At 37.8% G+C, this 11,243-nt stretch overlaps 1 protein-coding gene across 1 annotated transcript; it reads right to left on the bottom strand.

The window, feature by feature from the left end:
- Positions 1–3,163: 3,163 nt before the first annotated feature.
- LOC124289955 lies at positions 3,164–10,668 on the bottom strand. The gene is made up of 3 exons (XM_046726621.1): positions 10,466–10,668; positions 8,894–9,037; positions 3,164–3,381 (listed from the first exon to the last, which is right to left on the bottom strand). The coding sequence occupies exons 1-3, from the start codon at positions 10,628–10,630 to the stop codon at positions 3,310–3,312; spliced, it is 381 nt and encodes a 126-aa protein (XP_046582577.1). The 5' UTR covers positions 10,631–10,668; the 3' UTR covers positions 3,164–3,309.
- Between the last annotated feature and the right edge of the window lie 575 nt (positions 10,669–11,243).

Genomic DNA, 11,243 nt, shown 5'->3' with positions numbered 1-11,243 from the left:
CTCATGTGACAAGTCTCTCTGGGCGTAAAAACAGCCACGTCAACTTGTATGGTGTACGGAGAATGTGGAAGATATCCATTGTACATAGAATCAAATGTAAAAATTATTAGATATTGGTTGAAATTATTAACAATGCCCTCACACAGATTGCCAAGAAAATGTTATGAAATGATGATACTATATGATAGCCATAGGAAACGTAATTGGGTAACAGACATAAAACAGTTATTATCATCTATCGGCTTCGGCAATGCCTGGCATGAACAATTTGTAGAATCTCTTTCTCACTTTGTCTGTACAGTTAAACAAAGACTTAAAGATATATTCCTTCAAAATTGGTTAACTAGTCTCTCATTATCTAATAAATGTTTTTACTACAAAATGATAAAAGATTCCATATATGCAGAACATTATTTTCAGTCTTGACCATAAGGAAATATAAATCTTCATTGGCGAGATTCCGCTGCTCCGCGCATGATTTATATGTTGAAACTGGGAGATACCAAGGTATTGAGAAAAAAGTAGAATCTGCCAAATGTGCAACTTACACGAGGTCGAAGATGAGTTTCACTTTTTATGTGTTTGCCCAGCATACTTATCGTTAAGAAATAGATATATAAAGAAATATTATTATGTACATCCTGAAATGCATAAGTTTATATCATTGATGAATAATTCCAGTAAAACACATATAGAAAGATTGTCCATATATATCCATAAAGCTTTTATTCTCCCGAAAGAATGCTCTACTACCCGCACATGATTAAACAATGTACTACAGGCCTGTGGCCTTTCAGTATGAAATAAAGATTGATTGATTGATTGACAAGTCTCTCCTAACTGTACCCTCCTCCCGTACAAAAACGTTTGGCGACCGCTCTTTTGAACGTGCAGGACCCCTTCTCTGGAACAGTCTCCCACTTGACATAAGAACCGAGCAAACATTGTCCACGTTCAAATCTAAGCTCAAAACTTTCTTCTTCAATATGGCATTTCAGTGACCCTTTTCAATTATCTCAAACACTAGCGCTTTTGAGCAGCTAACGCTGGATACTAGCGCTTTACAAATGTTTGTATGTATGTGTATGTATGTAAACATAGCCAGACTAATCCATTAACCTTCCATGATGAAAACAGCCATATCATTAGTTGTAATCAATGTCTTTTAAAGTTTATTAAGCGTTATAACATCACCATTTCAAAATCATGCTTTTTTATTTGATAGAATGATTTTACCCATCCTCGAATACAGCTCTGAAATTTGGGGATATCAAAATACTAGTATGTCATGTATTGAAAGTATTCAACTTTATTTTTGCATACAATTATTAGGTCTTTCATGTAATACAAGTAATGCCGCAGTACTTGATGAGTTAGGAAGGTATCCATTATAACCAAATGTATTAAATACTGGTTGAAAGTACTGCCCATGCCAGATTGTAGATATCCACTTATTTGAAATAAAAAGATGTATTTTCTTCATAATGTTGGTAGACAAACATGGGTTGGATTTGTTAGAGACATTTTGTTTGAGTATGGTTTTGGTTTTGCTTGGCTAAATCAAGGTGTTGGAAATGTGCATATGTTTTTATATTTTTTTGTACATGTCTCTTTTCAAAAATGGTTATGTAATTTAATGAAAATGTTAAATTAAATTTCTATGAAAAATTTAAGTTCTCACTCCATCCTGAACAATATTTGATTAACATAAAGTGACAACTTTTTAAAAGGTTTTTGACTAAATTTCGCTGTGGGAACCATAATTTACGTATTGAGTCGGGAGGTTGGGAAAGTATCTCATTTGAAAATATAGTGTGTTTATATTGTGAAAAGATTTATTCAATAAGACTGCTTGAGGATGAAAAACATTTTCTTTTGATTTGTCCACTGTTTGAAAATTTAAGGAATGAATACATATATACTACCCATCAAAAGTTTAGGGTCACTGAAAGGTGAGGTGAGGTGAAATTGGATTTAAGGTCGTGCTTTAGAATATTTCGCTCATATGACGACGGGCATGCGTGTGTATGTGTATGTGCGGCTGCTTGTACTAGCCCAGACTTAAGCTGGTTTTATAGTGCTAGCCCACTGAGATACCATGCCGCAGTGAAGCATGAATACCCCACTCAGACACATTATACTGACTCCGAGCCGACCAGTCCTTGTTGTACCCATTAATGCCGAGCGCCAGGCAGGGACCAACAAGTACCATATTTTAACGTCTTTTGGTATGACGCGGTCGGAGATCGAACCCGCGACCTTCCGCTCTCCGGGCGGACGCTCTAACCACTACACCACGGAGGCGGTCATAGGGTCACTTAAAGCACTCAGTACATGTTATGTACATATATATGGTTACATCGAAGATGAATTTCTCCACTAACTTGGGGGAACCAACTGCAACCTTTATGCGGATGAATTGCACGAGGATCATGCATCAAATTGCTGAAAAGCATGTGCAAACATCGTGCATGTGAACAGGTGCGATTTGGTGTAAAGTTTTGTTAAGGATTCACCAATTTTCACTAAGTTTCATCATTTATTGAACTCATGACACTAATCTTTTCAACGATACAAATTTGTTTTACAATACATCAGTTCATGTGTAAACAGTACCTTTAAACAGTATGGAATATTTTGCAAAATCTCGTTCGTAACAGTTGACTGAGGAAAGTGGCTACATTTACACTAGCGAGTCAAAACTTTGGATCGGTAGTATATAATGTTACTAATATCATGTCAATTTGTAAGAAGCAGCACGCTTGGAAGTTAGGAGCTATTTTACAGCTTTAAATTAAGACAAAACTGGATTGAAACAATTGTAAATGATATAAATGTATCATGTAAGGATATTTAAATGTTGTTGGCAAATCACATATTGTCATATGTCATAATACATATAACAAGGTACTCTGTCAAGTTTATTAAATGAAAATATATGTGAACTATGGGCCGGTAAGCCTTCATTTCCGAAATAAAATCAATCAATCAATCAAAATAAATGAGCCAGCCCCTTACAGTTTCTTTCAGATCCAAAACTTCAGAGATGAAGTTGAAAGTTGTCACACAGAAATAATTTGACAAACACACCATGCTGTAACTAACTTGGATGCTTGTTCCAGATGAGCCAAACCACACATGAAAGATGAGGATAACAAGCTCAGTATGTCACACAACATATTTATTCCAGAATTTACAAACACACTATGGCAACAATTATCCAGAATAATGAATTGCTGTCGACCATTTCAGGGATCCAAGGTGAATAATGTGCCCAATCTGTTCCTTCAACGTTTATCTACAGTGTCACTAATACATGAACTTCCATGGTCTGTCCTTGTAGCTAATTTCTCCAGAACGATACTTCTTCTCTCGCTCCCTCTGAAACAAGGAATAGCAATATGAAAGAAACTGTTCCATGTCATGATGTGTGTTAACAAGAGTCATCAGAAGATGACATATCCCCCCACCCCCCCGGCCCCCACATCTTTGAAAGAACAAATCATCTGACAGTTACTTAAAGTCCAGCTTGATTTTAGACTAAGTGCAAATCATTTCCATGGAAATCATGAAAACAATAAATGACAAAAATCTGCAAATAGCAAAAGGCACCACTTCGGCATCTGCCTCACATATCTGCCAAGTTTTGCTGAAAGATATTAAGAAGTTTTCCAGTTTTCTCATGAAACCAACCCCACCCTTTTGTGCATGAAAATCGGTAAAAATAAATTGACAAAATTCTGCCAAATGAAGGCACCAATCTGCCCCATATCTGCCCTGAAAGATATATTTGAGTTTTCCACTCGAAAAGAAACCCACCCCTTCCTTTTGAGATAAGTGTTTCCATGGAAACTGAGAAAATAATAAATCACAAACATCTGCAAATAGCAAAAGGCACCACTTCAACGTGTTCAAGATCTGCCTCACATATCTGCCATGTTTTGCTGAAAGATATTGAGAAGTTTTCGAGTTGTGCTCCGGAAACGAAACCCACCCCTCCTTTTGGGACTAAGTCTGAATCGTTTCCATGAAAATCGGTAAAAATAAATTGACAAAATTCTGCCAAATAGCAAAAGGCACCACTTTGGCATCTGCCTCACATATCTGCCAAGTTTTGCTGAAAGATATTAAGAAGTTTTCCAGTTGTGCTCCGGGAATGAAACCCACCCCTTCCTTTTGAGACTAAGTCCGAATCATTTCCATGGAAACTGAGAAAATAATAAATCACAAATATCTGCAAATAGCAAAAGGCACCACTTTGGGACCTGCCTCACATATCTGCCAAGTTTGGCTGAAAGATATTGAGAAGTTTTCGAGTTGTGCTCCGGAAACGAAGCCCACCCCTCACTTTTGGGACTAAGTCCGAATCATTTCCATGGAAACCAGGAAAAATAAAAATGCTTAATATCTGCAAATAGCAAAAGGCACAACTTTAGGATCTGTTTGATATATCTACCAAGTTTTGTTGAAAAATATTATACGTTTTTTGAGTTGTGCTCCGGAAACGAAAGCAATCCTTACTTTTTGAGACTAAGTCAAAAATGTTTCCATGGAAACCAAGAAAAATAAAAATGACCTAAATCTGCAAATAGCAAAAGGCACCACTTTAGGTTCTGTTTGATATATCTACCAAGTCTTGTTGAAAAATATTGAACCGTTTTTGAGTTATGCTCCGGAAATGAAGCCCACCCTTCTTTAAGACCAAGTCCAAAACATTACCATGGAAACCGAGAAAAATAAAAATGACAATAATCTGTAAATAGCAAAAGGCACCACCATATGTTATGTTTGACATATCTACCAATTTTTGTTGAAAAATATCGAACGGTCTTTGAGTTATGCTCCGGGAACAAAATGATTACAGACGGACGGACAGACGGACGAGGTGACGACTATATCCCACCGCATTACATGCCGGTGGGATAAAAATGAACTCACAATGTCATAGAGATAGACCAAAAAGATTGAATTCCATTATTACGTTAAAAAACTGGGATTTCATATTTTCTCAAATTCTTTCTTTATCATATTTTAACACTGCATCCAATGCCATAATATTTAAATAAACACTATAAAACACATTCCTGTTATTGGTCCTGTTAATTACAGAGATATAACTTAACTGCAACAACAGGCCCATGGACAATATAATTTGGGAATTTGTACTGACTTGGAACCAAATATCAACTGCTGAGCCAGTATAGATCCCTGGAGTCAGTAGATTCACATGATAACAATAATCATACTCATTACAGCATAACAGTACTCATTAGTACAAGATGCCACAGGTACAAACACACAGTACAGAGAATAGTTGAACCTTGTTTGTCTGGGCACCCTTGTTAAACTGACCAGAGTTAATTCCCCCAATAACGGTTTATGCAATGCAACACATCCCCTCTGTATCAAAAGACAATGGCTGCCCAACTAGCGATTGAGACATGTCATTAATCAACAGAGTGATTACATGATACTCTCCCTTTCATGTGAGCTCCCAGCAGGAGTTGCTAAACACACATGGTTAAGTGTAACTGCTGTCCAAGTAAGGAGGACACATAAATGTGGATTTTGCTCTGTTTGCAATTGATATTCACTGTTCTCATGGACCAGTTCACAGGGTTTGTTGCAGCTTTATGTCCCAACAGGGACGCAGAGGATTAAGTAAGTCGCAAGGTTTCTGGGAATCAGGAGGCTGGATAAGTTGGCATCCAGTGTAGATGGGAAAAAATATACAAAAAGGATAACGTATTCTTGTAATGATACATGACTCTCGATACTGAGCAACTCATGGTACTGTTTCTGACACTAGACCTTTTCGTCTTTACAGAAATGGAGTAATTCACTAGGGGTTTCAAGGAGCCAGTGTCTAATGTAAGGACACATACAGGACATTTCCTTTATTGATACCACATCCCTTCAAGCAAGATACAGTTTATGAGACTCAAGTTAATTCAAGACTTATTGTGCTCTTTCTATTTTATAATGTATATGTATTCTGTACATTTTGTCATCTTATTGTGAACTGTTAACATTTAATGACATTGAGACAATACAATTGCATAACAGACAATCCTAAACACATGAACAATTCTTTTGTATATATAGTACAACCATTTTTTATTTTTTTTGCACTCATTACTCACATATTAAACGTGAATATTAGCAGAACATATCTCCAGATTCAAAGACAGGTGAACAGTTAGTATTTTGTCAAGTCACCATGGGCAGCAATGCAGGCTTCAATGCGGCGGGGCATACTACTGATCAAAGGAGTTAGAAAGTCGTGGTCAATGCTGTCCCAATATTGGACCACCTCTTCTTTCATTTCAGCAATATTTGTCAGATTTTTCTTATTGACACTTTCCCCAAACATTTCTATTGGATTTAGGTCAGGGCCATAGCTTGGCCAATCTAATAATGTCATATTTTGGGTCCGAAACCAGGCCCGTGAATGCTTTGAACGATGTTTTGGGTTGTTGTCCTGCTGGAAAATCCAAACATTTCCATAGAACACGTGAGCAGAAAGTAAATGTCCCTCGAGAATATCTGTGTACTGCTCTCTTTTCATATTCCCTCCAAATACACAGAGGGACGTTGCCCCTAACACAGATATGCCACCCCACACGTTAAATTTCGGACTGTACTTTTGGCGCTGATACAAAGGTTTTTCAGTTTGTTTCAATGTTTGGTCCAGAATTTCAGTGTATTAGGAAACAGCCACACAGAACTTTCATCTGAGAAAATCACATTGTCCCAGTTAAAATTTCTATGCTGTAAGCTCCTTCGCTCCTTTTGTTCAGGCTTCTCAATCGGTGATGGAACTCCTCGACTTTTCTGCCAACCCATTGTATGCAGCTCAGTTCTAATTGTCTCCTTACAGATAGCCACAGTTCCTCTATCAATCATATCCAGCCTTAAGTTTTCTAAACTCCTTCGTTTGTTTTTAGAAACAAGAATACCAAGCCGCCTCCTGTCACCGACAGTCAATTTTCTGGGCCTACCTGCGCCTCCCTGGTGCTCAGTGCCATATCCATTTGCAATATTTTTCAAAACACGATAAACAGTGGACAAAGGGATGCCTGTTCTACTTGAAATCACTTTAGCTGATCTGATGTCCTTGTTATAATACTGTAAAATCAACTTCCTCTTCTCTAAATCATCCATACTGAGGATCATTGAAAATGTCGTCTGATAGCAAGTAAACAAAGGGGGGATAACTCTTCACAAACTAATGAAAAAGGATTAACGGAGTTGTCACTCTTGAATGAAACCAAGCACTTGATAGCTGGTCAAGGTTGTTTATACTAAAAATCCAATTAAACATACAGTCAAATCCCGATGAGTCAAATCCTGATGAGTCGAATGCCGGTGTCTTGAATATTATGCATAACTCGAAGTACCTGTCGGTCCCGACCATTCCCTGTTATAGTTGTCATCATTTGAATACCGGTTACACGAATTCGTCTCATAAATACACACGATGACTCGAGAAGGAAATTTGGTCCCATGAGATTCAAACAACAGCAATCTTGTATACATAAGCCGAAGTCAGTCAATGAGAAGTTGATTGGTGTAGCAAACTGATCCAATTAACAAACCAGCGCGGCTCACACCTTTCGGCCATTGATGGGTGAGTTCAAAAGGCAGATTAATGATTTTAAGGAAATCACTGTCTGTGCTAATCAGACTGGAACTCATAAGGTGCCCCTATTAGTGATATGGATATCATTAGATAAACAAATGCTTAGGCAGAGGAATTAGGACTGGATCATCTTTTTTTTCTACCCTCACATACGGTGATACCTATGTCTCGAATACATCGATAAGTCGAATTTATTACTTGGTCCCCAGCAATTCGACTCATCGGGATTTGACTGTATTCCTAAAATTCTCAATAATTTCTGGTTATACTATATTGTCACTGCTGGGGTCTTAGCACTGCTTTTGTTTACTTCTTACACCACGATGGTGACAATCTTTTAAACCTGAACTCTGTCTTTGAAGTTCTACTTTTAAGTAAACCCATCAAAAACGTTATCCTCTAAACTTTCCCAAACTGATCTAGCCAATACACAAATCCCTGTGGCTCGAGTGCTGGGTACAGGGTAAGGTAAGGTATTTGCACAAAACAATATCAGCCTCAACTCACAGAATATTGTTGAAAATTTGATATTTTTTTAATGTATTGCTTGATATTTTTGTCAATACAGACTACCACTGCATTGTTGATGTAAACGACATGACCTGATGTGAATCGTGAAAAGAAAACACTGCTTGTTTGCTAGATGACACAAACACGGTTAAATACAAAGACACCTATATACATACTTCAACAATTAACCAGCCATTGCGTCACATACATTTATTTATTGTATTTCTTATGATATTAGGATTGATATTTAAACTCCATCAACTGAACTGACGTATATTTAACACGTCAGATGAATGCAAAGAGTGTATAATTTGAGAACTGGTTCAGAATAATGGCTCTCAAGGCTACTAGTCATGACTACCTCATTGGATTTTAACCTCATTTTGTATTTTAGGTGGTGTAATCTTGGACAAATTTTAATTTTGAGTGAGTGAATGAGAGGGTATGTTTTTACGCCGCCTTTAGCACTGTTCCAGTAAAAACTCAGTGGGGACCCCAGAAATGGGCTTCGCACATTGTACCCATGTGGGGAATCGAACACAGGTCTTTGGCTTTAACCACTAGGTTTCCCCCTCGCCCCTATGATTTTTCATGGAATATTACAACTTATAAACAATTATTTCAAACTGATCTAAAAAAAGGAGGTAGAAATGTGTAGTTTCAGAGAGAATCTGAGGTGAAACTACTAAATGAGTGTGAAGGACATAAATGTAAAAGAAGAGCATCAAGGTGTCCACTTACCCTTCCTGAAATAGTCAGGTATGACAAAAGGGCTACTGGAAATACTACAAAAGCAAAGCCATGCCACACGGTCTTGGGAGAAGCCTTGAAAAAATCAGCCTGGGATGACCTCATCGACATGAACCTCTGGATGGCAGGATCAAACTGAAAGATAATTAATTACAAACCACATCATTTTTGCTCTGATTGACGATTGACTTTCTCCGGTTTAGGTTACACCATTCGTTGGTTTCACATTACTTTCAACTCACTGTGCGCATGCGTAGAGCGTGTGAAAAATATCCACTAGCATGCTTCCGGTTTGGTCGTATGTTTATCGATAGTGTAAATACACGCTAAATAAAAGTTGTTATGAAAAATTATTCACGTTGTGACAACTGTTCATAGCTGAGTACATACATCCATTTGCCTATGCTTTTCAATAATTGATGTCCTATGTTGGCTGCAACTCCATCAGAGACGTGTTTGTTAAGTTGTGAGAAGGGGATGTGCGGGAAGGACGGTGGTGGTGAGATGTCTTCATACAAGAGCTTGTTAACATAACTTAAGCTATTTATTTAACTAATCCCGGCCTCTGTTTCATAAATCAACTGAGATCAGTTGTATTCGACATAAAACTATATATTTGTTTGATATTTGTTTTCTTTGGAGTGTTTACGCTATCGATAAAAATACGACCAAATCGGAAGCATGCCAGTGGATAGTTTTCACACGCTTTGCGCATGCGCACAGCGAGTTGAAAAGTAATGTGAAACCAACGAATATGCTGTACATCGTGGCCATGTATGTGCCAATCCACATATCAGCAGTAAAATACAGTGATTCAAGTTGATTAAATAATTTACTGAAACCTGTTGCAAAGTAAACATGACAAAACATGTAATCTGTTGTGTTTGTCCAGTTTTGTCAAATTGCTCAAAGAGGCCTTTTATCCAGAAACACAGGAGCATTGTAGCCTGACACTGTGGGAAATTAGTCTGAATATGAAGCTTCAAAGTAAATTTGTGCAAAAAAATCAGGTAAAATTGTCGCTTGTCATTAAAGGGATTAAGAAGATCAAATGGTCTGGCTCAGGATTGGATGACAAATGTCATTGTATCGCAATTACAGACATATAAGTTATAACTGGAGTACTTCTGGGTGAGGCATTAAACAAACACGAACGATATTGCTTTAGCTTTGTTAGGCAGAACTATTAAAACACGTGACATTAGAAGGAAAGAGTTCCTTACGTATCCCCCGCCTATTTTATAAGGTATTTTTCATTACTTGTATATCTTTGTATTTTTTGAAAATAATTAGGTTGGCGTACTCTTAGTCTTACCGAAATATTTAATAATACCACCAGAGAGTTCGGTATCAGTAGTGACAGTACAAATATTTGTCCCCAAACCAGGTCAGCTTTACACACTACTGCTGTGCATGACGCACGCCTTCGCCTGTCACGTTTCACCCTGTCGCTGATTACTAATACTGATTTATTAATGCCACGAAAGTCGTGTTTTGGACGAAATATTTACACACTGCTAGTAGCAGTGCTGAAGGTCACAGCATTCATACAAAGGTACAAACCATAAATCCTCCATTGTTTGCTCCTTGGATGGGGTTTGTGACTTTCTTTTGAAATTCCGCTTTTAATGCAGACCGCATCTTTGCTCTTTCTTGAACTGCTTTCAATTCATCTGCACTAACATCAAAAACTTTCCAAGGATCCCACGGTCGTTTCGGCGCCGCCATGTTGTTTGTAACCGGAAATGGAATCTGTCTTTCTTTAAAATCCGGGACACATACATTTTTAAGACCGGATCAGTTTAATCCAGAGCGAACCATAATAATGCTTTTGGGTAAAATGATCTTCTGAAGCTTGAAATAGTGTAAACATTAACGGTGTTTAATGAAATGATAAATGCTCTTGTGAGATCAAAACATACCAGAGTGTATTTAAACCATCTGCAACATAATTAATCTGTTTGTAAGGGAGATTTGTCTCTTTTGCCGATCTGTTCGAAACTGTGGGCTTAGATTCATCAGCTGCCTCGAGTAAGGTATATGGCAAATGGACTCCTCCTTGAAATAATAACACCCCTCACTAACAACAATAAACACACATTCAAAGGAAAAACCTCACTTGTATACGCGTATTACTTGAACAGACATAATCTCACACCGCTTTTGTCAATATTGCAAATATAGCTCCTTACACGCCATTATGTATAGATCGCCTCCGTGGTGTAGTGGTTAGAGCGTCCACCCGGAGAGCGGAAGGTCGCGGGTTCGATCCCCGAACGCGTCATATCAAAAGACGTTAAAATATGGTACTTGTTGGTCCCTGCCTTGCGCTCGGCATTAA

Source organism: Haliotis rubra, unplaced genomic scaffold, assembly GCF_003918875.1.
Source record: "Haliotis rubra isolate DU_JTF1 unplaced genomic scaffold, ASM391887v1 Scf452, whole genome shotgun sequence".
Taxonomy (NCBI): domain Eukaryota; kingdom Metazoa; phylum Mollusca; class Gastropoda; order Lepetellida; family Haliotidae; genus Haliotis; species Haliotis rubra.
The sequence above is the reverse complement of the archived record's forward strand: the minus strand, read 5'-3'. Positions and strand labels throughout refer to the sequence as shown.